General features: G+C 34.9%; 2 protein-coding genes across 2 annotated transcripts; both read left to right on the forward strand.

Moving 5' to 3' along the window:
• The first annotated feature begins 981 nt into the window (after positions 1-981).
• LOC125869001 (phospholipase A(1) DAD1, chloroplastic-like) lies at positions 982-2,031 on the forward strand. The gene has a single exon (XM_049549557.1). It carries the CDS (start codon positions 994-996, stop codon positions 2,029-2,031), a length of 1,038 nt encoding a protein of 345 aa, XP_049405514.1. The 5' UTR covers positions 982-993.
• A 4,278-nt stretch (positions 2,032-6,309) lies between these two features.
• Positions 6,310-9,097, forward strand: LOC125867703 (aspartic proteinase 36-like). Its single transcript, XM_049548270.1, has 4 exons — positions 6,310-6,820; positions 7,887-8,016; positions 8,186-8,433; positions 8,785-9,097. The coding sequence occupies exons 1-4, from the start codon at positions 6,603-6,605 to the stop codon at positions 9,035-9,037; spliced, it is 849 nt and encodes a 282-aa protein (XP_049404227.1). The 5' UTR covers positions 6,310-6,602; the 3' UTR covers positions 9,038-9,097.
• Positions 9,098-17,532: the final 8,435 nt, after the last annotated feature.

Below are 17,532 nucleotides of genomic sequence, written 5' to 3' on the forward strand. Positions count from 1 at the left end.
ATGCATATTAACGTACTAAAGGAGATATATTTTAAGTAATTAACTAATTATCTATGTAATGAACGCTTGAGAATGTGTAAAAAAATTAAAAATTTAAGTTCGAAATGTTTAATAGGAACACTTAAATTATCACGTGTTCATGATGTACTAACTCAATCGAAACATATCATAGCTCGAATGTCTACATTAAATTGACCATCATCATCAATGTATTTTGTGTGTGCATATATATATATATATATATATATATTTCATTTTGGATCTATCAAAGAATGAATACACTTTCTTATATTAAAAAACTATTTTTAAAAAACTTTTAAGTTTCTTATTTTATATTTAATTAATGACATTTTCTTATGATCACCATGACATATTAAAGACTACATTATCAAAGGTTTTTTTTTTTTCATATGTAATAAAATTCAGTCTTTCTTTTTTTCTTCTTACTTAAATTTCGTCCTCGATCGAACACGTACTATGGTTATAAAAAAAAAGTGAAAAATAAGTCTTGGACCAACGTTTTTTAATTTGGGAATATAATACCTATCATATAAAACTTAATGCACCGTCCGCCTCCAAATGTTTTCTATCATATAATATATAGTCTTTCACGTAATATTCTCCCCTCTACCCCACCACCCACTATATATATACACATCATTTTAGTTTTGTAATTTGGTACAACTATAAATACCTTTCATTTTGAGTGCAGCCAAAATGTAATAATTAAGTGAAAGTATATGCATTTTAATATTATAACTCCACAAAAAAAGAGCCTTAATATTTTCACTCATGATCATGAGGCTCTCAAGTGGAAATATTTCCAAATCAAACTGCAATATTATGGGATTGATACTCCCTATTTCAAAGTGTTCTACATTGAGCACTAAACGACTTGGAGCTCGTAGATTCAAGATCACGAGCTCATGGAATCCGAGGTTCAACCACTGCTCTGTTGGAGATAGAGCAATGGCTGAACTCCGGAACCGGTGGATGGAGTTCCAAGGGATTAAAAATTGGGAAGGCTTGCTTGATCCGCTTGATGATGATCTTCGTAAGGAGATCTTGAGGTACGAAAAATTCGTCGAAGCAGCTTATCGCTGCTTTGACTTTGACATGTCATCACCCTCGTATGCCACTTGTCTTTATCCTAAGAGTTCGATGCTGACAAATTGCGGACTAGACAAGACCGGTTACAAGGTGGTCAAGAACTTGTACGCCACGTGTGTGGTCCAAATGCCACGATGGACTAAAAAGACGTTTCCGAACCTAGCATCTCCACAATGCAGCTGGATCGGTTACGTGGCCATCTGCGACGACGCGAAAGAGATCACCAGGCTCGGGCGCCGTGACGTTGTGATCGCTTATCGGGGTACCGCCACCTCATCTGAATGGCTCGAGAATTTACGCGCCACGTTGACTTGCTTACCAGATGACATGACAACATCCAACGAAAATTATGATCAACCCATGGTACAAAGTGGACTCTTGAGCTTATACACAACAAACACCCAATGTGACCAAAGTTTGCAAGACACAATTAGAGAAGAAATTGGCAAGATTCTTGATAAATATAGTGATGAGGCATTAAGTATAACTATCACAGGACATAGTCTTGGTGCTGCCCTTGCAACATTAACAGCGTGTGATATTACTACAAAATTTAGTAACGCACCCATAGTGAGTGTTGTATCATTTGGAGGGCCTCGAGTTGGAAACAAAAGTTTTCGATGCCAATTAGAGAAAAGCGGTACAAATGTTCTCCGAATCGTCAACTCCGACGACCTTGTTACAAAAGTTCCGGGGTTCGTCATCCACGACGATATTGATGATGTGGCAGAAAGAGGGACTACCCACGTGGCGTCCATGAGGATGCCAAGTTGGCTACAAAAGTGCATGGAGGATACCCAATGGGTGTATGCTGAGGTAGGCAAGGAACTTAGATTAAGTAGTAAAGGGGATATTGCCACGTGTCACGATCTCAAGACATATTTACACTTGGTAACACTTATGAAAAATGTGCAGCTTTAGTTTGGAATAAATAAATAAATTCCAAAACGATTAAAAAACCAATATTTGGTTTGGTTTGGTTTAAATTTTGAAAATCGATACTATTTGGTTTGGTTTTAGTTTTACTAAAATTAAACCATAAAATAACCAAACCGAACTGAGAAATTAGCTATGTAAATTTTATAATTATTTATATATTATTCATAAATAAAATACAGATATTTTGTTAAATTTTAATTAACACAAGTCTTTAAGTTTACAATTTTCTCAAGCCCAACACTTAAATTTTGGCCTAACTATTACAACTCTAATTTCAAGTCTATCAAAATCAATTACTTAGTCTTTACCTACCCTACCTCACATAAGATAGTCACACTTTTTTCTAAATTGAATCACTTTGTTCGTGTAATAATAAATCTAGTGTTGCTTAACTGAACACACAATAGGTTTTTGTGGATTGTTCATGTACTAAGTGTCCGTGTCTATCGAGATTCGTATGTCCTAAAAAAAATGATTACTTTCAAACCAAAAAAATCAGAAAAAAAGGAACCAAACCGACGATTATTTTTTTTCATTTGATTTGATTTGGTTTTAAAAAATTAAAAATCAACTAGATTGATTTTATTTTGATTTTAACCAATAAATTTAACAAAAACTTTGACAAATTTAAAATGGGCAAATAGTGACATGACATTGATATTCTAGACATTAGGCAGACACAACTAAGACATGTGGGGGAGCAGTGTCTTGGCATCTAGGGCGAAGCCAAGTAGGAACCAGCGATTTATTTGAATTTTTTTCGATTAAAAATTATATTATTTATGTCTATACTTTATTTAAAAAAAATACTTTTTTTCCATTAATTGAAATTTTCCATTGAAAAATGTTCATTGACTATTTGTAAGATATTTTGATTAAATCTGTGAGAAAAGTAAAAATGTTTAGTCCAGCATTTTAATGGAAATCTACCATGCATTTTTTCACTGAGCTGGTTCGGTGGAAATGAGATTGAATCATATTTTGTAGTACAATTTTTTCAATGATTCGTGGTGGAAAAGGTCTCTATTTTCCGTAGTAATATGTAGCAAATGTTGAATCCTTTTTAACATTTTTATATATTTATCTTTTCATATTTTAAACTTCATGATAAAAATTTGGACTCCGTCACTATTCACGACTAGGCAATGGCGCTAGATTCAGGCCATCAACATAGCCAAACACATTGATAGTTACTAGACTCATATTGTGTTCTAGCTTTAGGTGACATGAGTTTTGAAATGTTTTGAATGGCTAAGCATTTTTGGATTTGATTGTCAAAGTACATTAGAAAAAATTATTGTGTCTAAGTGGACCAAATTTAATGTCTTATATATGTATGACAAGTGTCAAATAGTGAGACCATATATATATATATATATATATATATAACACCCTTTATATTACATGTAATAAACGTGGGAGAGAGCTAGAGAACTCCGGCTTGTGTATGTATATGTGATATAAAAAAAAACGATTTCAAATCAACGTTTGATCAGCTTGCATTTTGAGATCGTGTTTTCAAAATTTTATAAATAGAAAAATTAATTCATAAGTTTATGTTTTGTAAGAAGAAAAACTCAGATTTTAATTTTTGTAAAAAGAAAAAAGTTCATGTTAGCTCGGTATGAAGAGAATGTTTCTATCACATGATAGAACTATAGTAATTAATAAGAATAACTAGCTATTGTATTGACTAGTGATTATTTTAAAAATAATATTATGTGTATTTGGAAATTTGTAATTATAAGCATTTATCTATAAAATAAATAGGGAAATATGTGATTTATTAATGCAATGTCTTAGAATATTATGATATTTTGTTTATGAACTATAATTTATTTACTTGGTAAGAGTGTATAAAAATTAGGAAAATTTTAATATGAAATTTTCATATTTTTAAAATTATATATAATTTAAAACTCTAAATGGCAGAAACAAAACTTTTATTAAGATTGTATGTCCCCCTTAGATTAATGTTAGCTGTTCATTATTCTATTTTCTCACAAACTTTTAATATGTGACGACTTTTTAATTTTCTTTTTTTACTTTAACTATTTTTACTATTTTATATTGTACTTTTTATTTTTCATTTTTTATTTATTTTTATATCCTTTCGATCCAATTTTAAAAAATGTCTTTTTCAGGTCATGATTCTTTCAAAAGTAAGTTTTCTATTCGACAAATATAAAAATAGATAGATATACAACTCATCGCCTCAGACCCTATTTATAAACTATACTAAATATGTTATTATTATTATTATTACTATATTAATTGATAGTTTAGACTAGGACTGTTCAAAATTGAACTGAAACCGATAACCCGAACCGAAAAAAAGTTATTGATCTATCAGTAATGGGCTATTGGTTTAGTGGTTTTGATGACTGTTTTGATTTTTTTGTTATCGGGTTATCCGTTCTTAACGGTTTGAGGTTTTTTCTTTAACGGGTTAACCGATAACCAGATAGTAAATTAAATAATTATATTTATACCATTTTGTATATAAAGTCCTTGACTTAGAGTTCGATTTCCTACTTTTATTTTGGGTTGTCTCAACACTTGGTTATTCTACAATGTAAAACTGTTTGCTTTTGAGCAAGATGTAGCTTGTGATCTCATGTACATGGTTCATTTTGTTTGTCGCCTTGTTTCTAAGTGATTTTCATTTTTTTTTGTGTCAAATCATAACGGTACGTTAAATCAATAACCGAACCTATAACAATTAATAACCGATAAACCAATAAACGATAGGCCAATATCTTAATGGTTCTATAATGGTTTAACATATCTACAAACTGATAACCAATAAGTCAAATCGATAAACTTCAAAACTAAACCGAACCGACCGATACGGGCTTAGACTGTCTTCAACTCATTTTATTACAATTTCAATCAATACTCTATGTTCCAAAAAAGTTGTATTATATCTATATAGAGATAGAGTTAATAAAGAGAAAGTAAGTAAGTTATTTAATTTCTTCCCAAATTTTCTTTAGTTTTTCCTTACGAAATATTTTCTAAATATTATATTATATTATATCTATATAGAGATAGAGTTCACAAAGAAAAAGAAAGTAAGTCATTTAATTTCTTCACCATTTTTCTTTAGTTTTTCCTTACAAAATATTTTTTCTCTTCATTTTTATTTGTTCATATTTGACTTAACACACTTTTTACACATTAATAAATGAAAGAGTTTTTTTAATCATATTACTCTTTAAATATAATAAATTTTTAAAGAAATATATTGAAAAAAATAACTATAATTAATAATAAGAGTAAATTAAAAACTAAGTAGTAAGTAATTTTTAAAATTTTTTTTTATGACAAGGAAAACCTGTAGCCGCTACCCTTTGGGTGCACCCTGACACTATAATCTTTACTCTTTCAAGGCGCCTAAAACCACTAGCCACTTTATTTATCATTTTACTTGTATATACGGTATAATATTCCGACGAAGGGTGTCCATTGGACAAATGGACACCCTGACACAAGGGTGGCTACGCCACTGCCAAAAGGCAAACTCATTGCTTTCGCTGGCAAGGAGTTTCGAACTTCAGACCTCCAATATGGAAATCCCAGGCCAAATTAAAACATTGGGCCATCTCCAAGGGTAATTTTTCTAATTTTTTTAACTAAATAAATTAAAATAAATATTCATTTTTAATACACTAAACAAGTAGAGATGAACGGAATAAATATAACTATTAATTATAGTACTATTTGAACAAGATAAGGGGGATTAAAAGAAAAAAAGGAAAGCCAAGGCCTCGAGTTTAAGCCTGATATATGGAGAAATTTTTATGGGCAAATTACAGAAATCACATACTTTTAAGGCAAAATTACAATTTATCCCTTAAAAGTTTATAATTACAGAAATCCCTCAAACGGATACAATAATATAAGCGTTGATACATTAATCGGATGCGCGAGATACAATAATATAAGCATTGATACATGCGCGAGATACAATAATATAAGCGATGATACATTAATCTGATGCGTGAGATACAATAATATAAGGGCTGATACACTAATCTGATGCGCGAAAATGAGGAATTTTGGAGATTTGTAAAATTTATAGGGGATAATGGTAATAAGTAAACTAAAATGTGAGATTTATGTAATTTTTCCAAATTTTATTGAAAGTGTCATTTATTTAATCGGTGCTCCAATACGGGCTCAGCTCGAAAAACCCAAAAACAATAAACATTTCCTTCCCTAATTTCCAAACAAAAAGAGAAACAAAAGGGTAAAAGAGAAAAAAAAAAAGTTGTCCTTTTTCCCTCCATTCCAAAACAGAGACGAAACCCATGCAACTGCGTCTCTTCCCCTTCTCTTTTCTCTCTGGTTTTCAACTTTTAGCACCAGAAAACTCCATTTTTGAGTAGACCAAAAAAAACCCATCTTCCCAATTCCATTTTTTGCACTTTTCTTGGGCCAATTCCATCTTTGCTTGCTCTTTTTTCCGTTTCTGATCATCGTTTTTGCTATTAATTTAAGAAAAAGAGGCACTTGGAGTTGTTAATTTCAGTATTTGGGAAGTACCCAGAATGGGAAAATTCGATTTTGGTTGGGCTTCGTTGTTGTTAGTTATACTTGTTTGGAGTGTAAATGTGGTAAGTGAAGGGGTAATTAAAGTGAATTCTAAGTTTGCTGGGTTGGAAAGGAATTTGCGTGCCCTAAAAGCTCATGATGAAATGCGCCATCTACATATTCTCGCCGGTATCGACCTTCCTATCGGTGGAACTGGCCGTCCTAATTCCGTCGGGTTTGTTTTTCCGTTTACTCCCTTTTATTGAATTTTGTGTTTTTGTTTGTTTATAGGTGTGTGATTCTGCACAGTTTGCTGTGCTTTTTTCTCTTTGGAAGTGACGAACAGTGATGCATTGTGATGTTGTACATTTTGCTGCAATTGTTGTACATTTCTTATTCTGCATGTTGCTTTTGCTGATGTGTGAATTTAAGGAAGCTTTATGTTAGGAGATCAAATGGGCAGGTTAGCTGAATTTGGGTGTATTGAGTAAATGATCTGCCCAAAAGTTACTTTGAGCTGAAATAGGATGGGCTAAAATGGGGTTGACTAACTTTTTTATTTGTTCTTTTATAATTTTTTAACTACCCAATACACCTTTTTTCCCTTTATTATGGTTGTATATAACTTATCAAAGAAAAAAATTAAATCTTTTTGAAAATATTTTGGCAATGTTTCGCTTATTGATCAATTTGGGCTACATACTAGAACAATTTTTAAATGGATTGAATTGGGCGGGTCAAACTTGAGTGGGTTGTGCACCATCCATGTTACAATAGTCAGAGGTGGATCCATGTGGTGGGTTGGGGGTGCACGTGCACTCGTTAACTATGAAAAGAATTTGGTATATTATATACCTTAGAAGAACTATCATATGTTTTGAAAGGCCCTTCAAACATATCTGCTGGATTGGGTCATTTGGTCAGGTTGCCCCTTAGGCCCTTGAGCGATGACGCATGACCTGAGATCGTGTCTGGCTGCTACATTATTTGGTGCCCCCGTTGTCTTCAAATCTTGGTCCCACCTCTGACAGTAGTGGTTGTAAAAGTTTTGTTGTATTAAAAGAATTTGCATGCATTATCAATTGGCTATATTTTCAGTGTCAGCTTTTAATTAAGCCTATATCATCTGATGAATTAATAATTTCCAGAAGATACTTAGATCTCGGGTAATAAATTAGATAAGAAGATCTCGGGTAAATTAGATAAGATGATGAATTCCATGGTTGAGTGATTCGAATGATAGTTGTGTAGTCAGTTTGAGCTGCTATTGAAATCATTTCCTTGATCTTTTGTTATTACAGGCTTTACTCTGCTGAGATTGGGATTGGAACACCTCCAAATAATTATTTTGTTCAAGTGGATACGGGAAGTGATATAATGTGGGTTAACTGCATTGCATGTCAAAGATGCCCCAAAAGAGGCTATCGTAATGTACGTTTCTTTTAAATACACACCGAATATGTTATACGTATGTTTATAGTTGTTTTTGTGTGTGTCTATATTTTATTTCTGCTCAGTATATGAATTGCTCTCGAAAGCAAAGCTATTTTTACTTGATGTTGTACTCCGTCCTTTTTTATCTGAATGTTTTCCTGGGCAGATCGAGATAACACTCTACAATCCAAGGGATTCTCTCACTGGTAAACTCGTTGTTTGTGGTCAATCATTTTGCAAAGACTTCTACAGACGTTCAGGATTAGGCTGCTCTGGTAATAGTTCTTGTATGTATGATCAAGCTTATGGAGATGGAAGCTCTACTAGGGGCTACTTCGTGGAGGATGTTGTCCAATACAATAAGGTGTCAGGTGATCTTCAAACTAAATCAGGAAATGGGAGTGTTATTTTTGGGTAAGATGTATGTTATCTAACATGATAGCAAAATAATATATCTTTAGCTCTTATAATCCTCAATCCAGAGCTTGATTTGTAACATTTAATTGAAAAGGTGATCTTACATGGGTTGCCTCTGCTTCTAAAAATTTCAAACTCATGCTTGTTATTCTTTGGTTTACTTAGCATTTATGAGTGGTCTGCATCCTTATGTGAAATTTGAACTTTTGAATACTCATTTGTTGCCAATAATTATGCATTAGTTGAGGCAAGATCTGGTGAGACATTTTCTCTTATTCCCTTTGTTGTTCATTCTCTTTTCTTTCTTGGATAATAAGTTTATTGATGTTTCCCCTTGTATTCTCGCAGGTGTGGTTATTCACAATCTGCTGACCTGATCTCTTCTGATGAAGCTTTTGATGGGATTCTTGGATTCGGGAAATCAAACTCATCCATACTTTCCCAGCTGGCTTCATCTGGAAAAGTGAAGAAAATGTTTGCTCACTGCTTAGATGGTGTGAATGGTGGTGGTATTTTTGCCATTGGGAATGTTGTGCAACCAAAAGTGAACATGACTCCTTTGGTACCTAACAAGTATGTACATTTTCCCAAAAGATTATAAAGCTTTTGATTTGTTTACTGCTCTTTTTTGTTAATTGTAATATTTCTCTCTGAACTAGTTGTCAGAGTCTTGCGTGCAGGATGCTGTTATTGAAGTTGACGACTTTAAATTGTTGATTACCTTTCTTTTTGAAATATTGGAAGATAGCAAAAACCATCATGTTTTCACTTGTCACAGTTTCTTATCCACCTAACACCCATTTTCAGAATGGAAGAATGACTAAAGTAGACATTGCGGCTCTTTTTGTTTAAGAGAGAATGGGAAGTGAACGGAATTCCGTTTCCGTTCTTTGGGGCTTTCAAGCCTTCTTGATCTTTTTCATGAGTAAAACCACGACCTGGCTTGCTAGGACTTTTAGAACTGCTGTTCACTAATCTTCTCAAGCAAAAGTAAAAGCCAGTTACAAAATGAGATTAGCCTACTAATCTCCACTCTAAGGAATACCTCCTATTACTTAGATGAGCCAGAGCAGATACAACACTGCCCATTAAGTTATCACCCCTAGATAACTTAGACTTTGCTAAGCGGATACCACATTGCTCACTAAATAAACTAGCTCCTAGATGATTTAGACTTTGACTAAGCAGATACAACACTGCCCACTATACTAATCTTAACCGATTATATAGACTTTAGAGTAAGAAGCTAAGTTACCCTTAACTTAGTTCTTACAATGATTCACACAAGTTTGAAGCGTTTCTTTCACAAGTGAAACGAATCCTACAATATAAGCACTATTACAAGCAAACAAAGTAACAACTGGTACAGGAAGCACTTGAAGCAATCGATCAGGTCCCTGCTGTTTTGAAGCTTGAAATATCTCTCTCTTTGAATGAATGAATAATTTGTTGTTTGTTCTTGGATATATATTTAGACATGAAAAGTTATTATCCAATGAACAAGCAACCTCGTCGCTTTTGATTGGTGTAGTACGCTGCAACTTCACCAACTTTCTGACGCAGACAACTTTCCAGCTGTTCAACACTTTGACCACTGGACGAGTATTCATACTCTGCAGAGGACCAGGTCCTTGCACTTGTGAGGAGATCATCAAAATATCAAGGAGCATAAGCAATTATCACTACCTTAAAAGTATGAACTCCCTAACTTGAATCTTAAATTACTATAATACCCCAACTTAAAACACCCAATTTATTATATATTCTATATTTAATTTTATATTTATATACTCTATATTATACTAAATGCAAACACCTTTTCACATTTATGGGTAGTAACTTTTCCAAAAGGTTGTGACTTTTTTTTATAGAGTTGTGACTTTTTCGATGAGTTATGACATTTTCGAAAAGTTGTGATTTTTTTGAAGGGTTGTGACTTAGCTTAAAAGACACGGTAAGCACCTTTTTATACTATCCTTTGTTGTCTATAAATACAGGGGGTTTCTCACACTTTTAAACTACGAATTTTCTAAGTTTTCTATTATTCTACTTAAAACAAGGAAGATTGTGAGAGTTGTTCGATTATGCAATTACAATATTTTTTTGTGGGTAAATTAGATAGATCAATAATAATTGATGCAAAAAGGAGAATGAAATACCTCAAATTCAAACGAGAAGAGTATCGTGATAATTACTATGCACTCATTTTCATAGCCATAAAATATACTTTTGCAGCAACTCTTCCTTGACAAGAAGTTCAATGATTTTCCGTTGCACAAACTACAACTTGGTGTTCAGAATTTGAAAAGTCTCGAACTGTTGGAGAAAAAGTATTTTATCAAAAACTTGTTTGAAGAATCCAAACTACATTTAATAAGTACTCTTTCGTTTTCAATTTATTTGTTGTACTTTTATTTTTATTCAGTTTAATATAGAATGTTTTTTTTCCTTGGGGGTGAGGACGCATCTTTAAGACCACAAAGTTAAAAGACATTTTTATATATTCAACATATGATCCTTAAATTAAAAGTCTTCTTTATTTTTTAAAATTCATATCAAATAAAAGTTAGACCAATCTATATCTATCTTTTTTTTTTATCTACACTTTCTTAAAAGAATGAATTAATAACTTAAATGTTAAATTATTATAATACCCCCAACTTAAAACACCAAATGTAGTATATCTTCTATATTTTATATTGTATTATATTTATTTATGCATATTATATTATATTATTTTATATTAAAAACATACAACTTTTCACATTGAAGGGTTGTGACATTTTCGAAGAGTTATAACTTTTCTGATGAGTTGTGACCTTTTTGAAGGGTTGTGACTTTTCTATAGGGTTGCGACTCCAAAGAGTCGTGACTTTTCGGAAGGGTTGCGACTTTTTTGAAGATTTATGACTTTTCCAATGAGTTTTGACCTTTCTGATGGGTTGTGTGACTTCTTTTTGATCAGGCACCACGGGCAGTTTTTCATACACTACCCTTTGTTGGCTGTAAAAAGAGGGGCTTGTTGGAATGTATGCGTCCACCAGCGACTAGGGGACCAGGTCCCTCAGCAGAATAACAGTGTAGAAAGTAAATATCACAATGTAAAACAGGCACATGATTTTTACGTAGAAACCTCCTTGCTCAATGGCGTAAAACCACGACCTGTCTCAACATGACTTTTCAAACTGCTTCCACTAATCTTCTCAAGCAAAAGTAAAAACCAGTTTACAAAAAGAGATTAGCCTACTAATCTCCACACTAAGCAATACCTCCTATCACTTAGTTGAGCTAGAGCAGATACGACACTGCGCACTATACTAATCCTAACCGATTAATATAGACTTTGCTAAGCGGATACCACACCGCCCACTAAATCAACTAGCTCCTAGATAATTTAGACTTTGACTGAGCAGATACAACACTGCTTACTAAATTGACTAACTCTAACCGACTTAGACCTTTCCTGTCACGACTCGATTTCTCAAGTCATGATGACACCTACTAAACAAGTAATGGGTCTGAGGGTAAAAACTAAACAAGAGTAGGCAAATAACAATATAAACAGGCAGAAACAAACAAAAACATAAATATAAATAAAGATCCTTCCCAGAACCTGAAAGTCACTAGTACAGAGCTACTACAAAATGAGTACAAGTCCCAAAAGTGGACAACAGAGATTGGACTGTCTCGAAAGGTAAAAGACAAGTCTATATATACAGATGGAGACTGAAATAGTACAAAACGCCGTGTGCTCACTCCCGTCTCTGGATCAGTCTGCTCCAAGCTCGATCAACGCTGGCTACTAGTGTCCGGATCTGCATCACAAAATAGATGCAGAGCATATCATGAGTACCAAAACAACAGGTACCCAGTAGGCATCATAGGCCGACCGAACTTGAAAAGTAAAGGCAGTATGAAAAGAAGAAATAACACAAATCGAAGTCAAGAACGAAAATCTAACTAACAATGAAATGCACACGAGTGTAGAAAGAACTAACTGAAGCAATCTATAAGCTAACTACACCTAACTGGGACCCCATAAGCCCAGAAGGTACACTCGTGCGCAAGTTAAATAAAAACCCGAACGGACCCCCATAAGCCCGACGAGTACATAGAATAACTATAACTAAAGAAAATTGCATATGAGAACCCAAGAACGGAGAACACGAATCAGAACCTCAACCCCAATTAGTACAATCTGACAGTACGGAGGCCGACCTCGAACCGAATGCTCACCAGAAGTACCCAAGTAACCAATCACAAGTATCAAGTATCTGAGGTCGGAACTCTAACCGGATGCTCTATATAAGTATCTAGGCAATAGAGGCCGGAACTCTAACCGGATGCTCTATAAAGGTGCTAATGTAGCTGCTGAAAGAGTCTCAATCGATCTATTCTCATAAATGTCCGTGGATCGCCGTCCACACCTAGCCAATCAATGTAAGTCCTTGGAATCGAATCGAAAATCAAATTCAAATCGCAAAGCAGAACTAGTGTCGCCGACATAACTCTTGAAGCTGTAACATTGGGGAAATAAGGATAACTATCATCGGAGCAAACGTATCGCCTATTTAAGGCCCAAACTATCAGTCTCAAGTCTGCTACACCAGTCTACAGGGATCTAAGCCGGCCGAGTGGTGTCGGGGCAAAACTAAGGCCTAACGGATCCGAATCATATATTTCTAAGGCAAACCCTAGTCAAACTTAAACTAAGGCCCAAATGCTTCAACAAATAGTCATCGAGCATACAAGTACTCCACATAGCAAAGAAGGACAATTAATAACACAAAACATGCTGACAGTTACCCGATAATTCCCGAAATAGATCGAAAACATGATTTCTAAACACATATGCATGATTCAATCACTACCAACCCAAATCCCAACTAATCAACATGCATTCACACTCTCAAGCTCAATCTAAGAGAGGGAAACCGTAGCCTACCTGTAGGCCGATCACACGCGCTCCAAAATCACTTCTCCGGAGCTTTCCTTTTTCGAACATCCTTGAAACGCTGCCCCGCTATCAAAAATAGAGTCACAACGTTATTACAGTCGTGTAGACACCAAAATCACAATAAACGGAGACGGACCAATTTCGGGGTCAAAACGGGGAAAGTGGGACCCGCGCTGGAAATTCTGGAATTAACCCCAAAAATGGGTCCTAACCAGTTCGCCCAGCTCATGTCCCAAAATGGGACACAATTCGGACACAATTCGGGGCTCAGGAACAACACAATATCAACATGCAACCAAAACCCAATTTACACTAAAACGGAACAACAATAGCAGCAACTATTTACAAGAAAATAGCAGAAACGAGGGTCCAGATGCTGAAACCAATCACACCACGACGATCCTCACGAAAAACCCCACAATCTAGGCTTTTGAATCACCAGATTCGCACCTAAAATGACCAAGAAATCACATTCGAAATGAGCTAAGACAGCAGCTAAAACACAACTTTTTACCTCCAACAAAATTTAAATACGAAATCTAACCACGCCAACACGTTCTCCTTGAAAAACCACTCAAGATAGCCCCAAGAATCACAGAAATCGGATCTAAAATGACTGAGATATCAAGTCTCAAAAATTCCCAAAATCAAGATCACAAAAAGGGTGTGGCAGTAGGTATTTCACGAAATTTACCTCAAACGGAGACCCCAAATCAGTTTCTGAAATCACCGACGCGTTCCTTGCGAAAACCCCTACAAGATGGACCTTCGAATCACTGAAATCGGACTTGAAATTAGAGAATTATGAAGGTTTGAAGTTGAGAAATGGGGGTTGAAATATGGCCTGCACCAGCTATATATATATCAGCTGAAAAGCTGATTTTTGCCAACTTTAAAATCTCCGACGGGGTGTTCGTGATTCGTTCGGAACCCGGTAAAAATAAAACAGATATGCTACCCTACTAAATTTGATATTTCGGACTCAACGGCGCAGTCGCAATTCCCATCAGAGGTCATCTCGATAAAAAGTGGATCCCACTTCCAAATGCCATTTTAGCCAAAATCCACTAAGGGGCTCGAAATGAGTCCGAAGGCCTCGGGAATCGAACGAAAGGTCATTCTAGACCAAACTCCACATTCCAGAGCTAACCGCGCTGACGCAATTTTCATCTAAGCCCGTTTTCCTAGAATGTTGCCCAAAGTCAATCTTAGGCCAAATTTCAAAGGCTAAAACGCCTAAAGGTCCAAACTCGCATAGAAGGCCTCGATACTTGTTCCAACTATGCTACTAGCCTAATTTGACCACTCTGGAGCTGATGGAACAGTCAAAATCCTTTTTTGAGGTCGTCTTCTTGAAGTTTTGATCGAAAATGATCGTTCAAGGTTCATAAACTCCAAAACATAAAAACTCGCACCAAGACCAAATGAACGACCAGGTGACCGAACTGTCAGTCCCAGCAAGTCATAAATGACTTGAGGTCGCTACAGGAACGCTCTAAACGACATATAGAATGCAAGACACAGAAATGACCAGGAGGGTCATTACATTTTCATACAGAAACAATAATCTGAATCTTTTATAGACTAGGAACAGATTTACAATATACGCACGGAAGTTTAACTCCTAAGACACACTCTGATGCTTGCAGCTTGATCAGGTCCTTGTTGTGATTGCCGGAGAATACTTCTTGAATGTGAGTCTTTGCAAGTGTTCTTGAGAATTTTCAAGTTGCAAAAACTGACAAAACTCAAACTCAACAAAGACGCTTCAGCACTCTATCAGGTCCCTTTGTTGAGCATGGGTATTGTTTTTCCTTGAAGGTGACCTTCTTTTAAAGCTTATGAATTTTCAGAGAAAATCCAAGTTTTTGTTTGCCAAGTCTTGAGTTTGTGTTTTGTGTTGAGAAATTATATCAAAATGAACACAAACTCCTTGGGACCGCTCATTGGCTGAGAGTCTGCCTCTCTGGAAGGACGTGCACCAACCACATCAGAAGTGGCAGCTTTTCTGACAGCTGTCTTGTCGTCCTTTCACAAAAGCAGTCTTGCAGGGACCAGGTCCCTTGCAAACTTTTCTTAGTAAGTTCTTGAGAAGACGTATTGGCTCTCTCCTTTTGAATGAATGAATTAGTTTGTTGTTTTTCATGTTGCCTAAGTCAACCATAAAGAGTTATTGACCGTTGGACAAACAACCTCGTCCATTCTGATTGTTGTAGTACGCTGACACCTCACCAATCTCTGACATGACAACTTTACAGTTGTACCCCATTATAGATCTGGATGAGAGAACTCAGCTAGGGACTAGGTCCCTGCATTTGTGAGACACTGAAACAGACAGTCTCGTCCCCTCTTCCTGTTGGTGCAGTACACTGTGCTTTTCACCTACCACCTGACATGACAGCTTTACAGCTGTACCTCATTTGAATCTGGACGAGAGCACTCTACCTGGGACCAGGTCCCTACATTTGTGAGGATCATCAAAACACTTAGAATATAACATTTTCCCCCTTTTTGATGATTACACACAAATATTCCTCACACTGAGTTTATTCATTTATTTCACTGTCATCAATCCCAATAACAAGGATTTGATTCCTTGTTAGATCTCTAAGTTTGTTAAATCATCAAAACTCAACATCAGCTCCAAAATAATATTTCCCCCCTTTTTGATGATAACAAACTTATTCACCAGTTCCCCTTATCAGCAAGAACTCTTTAGGTAACTGGAGTTTCATCATCCCCGAAGTTTGTCAAATCATCAAAACATCAAAACATCAAAACATCAAAATAGCATTTTTCCCCTTTTTGACGATGACAAACAACTTCTTCCCCTATCGGCAAGACCAGGTCCTCTTCAAGTAGCCAGCATTGATTCCCCCTATCGGCATGACCAGGTCTTCTTTAAGTAGCTAACATTTATTCCCCCTATCAGCATGACCCTGTCTTCCTCAAGTGGCTAACATCATTGATCTCATACCTTTAACAGGGCTTCATCAAAATTTTAAACTCCATTTTAAAAAAATATTATTATTATTATTCTTCTTCTTAAAACAATTTAGTATATCTGCTATATTTTTATGATAAGAAACAATATGCACATACTAAGACTATACATTTTTAACTATAAATGGAGGGGTTTCCTCACATTTTGAAACTACGGTTTTTTATGTTTTCTATTCTTCTCTTCTTAAAACCTCAAGTTTGATTTACAAACGTTGACAAGCTCAAAGTTCAGTGAAATTAGAACACTCCATAACATGAATGTTAAATTAATCTAATACTCCAGCTAAAACATCCAATTTAGTATATCGTCTATATTTGATATCAATATTTCTTTATATTATATTATATTAAAAGTAAGAACACCTACAAAACAATAATAACAAAGTAATGCACTATGGAGAAAGGAGTAGAAAGTTTATTTAAGAGGTGTAACTAAGAGATTTTAAGAGTCACTAATTTTTTATTTAAAAATAGTGTGGTACATGGTTTGATTTTCACGTGCAACGCATGTGCGTCAAAACTAGTATATATAAGTTTATGACAAGTTTCATATCCAAATATTTAATGGTTAAGAGAAATTGGTGACTACTAGTGAGACAATGGCACATGAAGTTTCACATGGTATTGCCTAGTTTAATGGTTAGTGTCAAAGTATTCAGACCATAGATTTGTTGAAGAACAACACTATATGCCCCACTGATTCTTATAATTTGGAAAAGAAAAAAACACCATTAAATAACATCAAGATGGGAATAGCAACAGAACTACCGCAAATAAAGAAAGATAACAAGGAATAATGGGATGACTCATTATGTTATAGTCCGTTTCAATATGCCTGCTTATCTTTCCAAAATCCTAATTAACTTAGCCCATTTGTTGTTATTCTGTACATAGATATCCACAATTCATTAGGTCCAGCATCACATGATTCTGCCTTGTCTACCTAACTGAGGGTGGCAACTTTAGCTACAGTTCAAAGTCAATCTCCTCAACTATAAATAAACTACTAATTCCATGAGCCATTTTGATCATCAAGCAGATTACAATTACTCAAACCTACTAAAAAGTAAACAACCATTTCTATGTTCTTATCTTACAAATAATTCAATATGATCAGTGTTACAAAACTGATAAAA

Source organism: Solanum stenotomum, chromosome 6 (assembly GCF_019186545.1).
Source record: "Solanum stenotomum isolate F172 chromosome 6, ASM1918654v1, whole genome shotgun sequence".
Taxonomy (NCBI): Eukaryota; Viridiplantae; Streptophyta; class Magnoliopsida; order Solanales; family Solanaceae; genus Solanum; species Solanum stenotomum.

Bases quoted from the DNA above. Each gene is read 5' to 3' on its own strand.
- LOC125869001 (XM_049549557.1), top strand. From the start codon at position 994: ATGGAGTTCCAAGGGATTAAAAATTGGGAAGGCTTGCTTGATCCGCTT.
- LOC125867703 (XM_049548270.1), top strand. From the start codon at position 6,603: ATGGGAAAATTCGATTTTGGTTGGGCTTCGTTGTTGTTAGTTATACTT. The intron at 8,017-8,185 runs GTACGTTTCTTT...TTTCCTGGGCAG, and splicing joins CCAAAAGAGGCTATCGTAAT to ATCGAGATAACACTCTACAA. The intron at 8,434-8,784 runs GTAAGATGTATG...GTATTCTCGCAG, and splicing joins AATGGGAGTGTTATTTTTGG to GTGTGGTTATTCACAATCTG.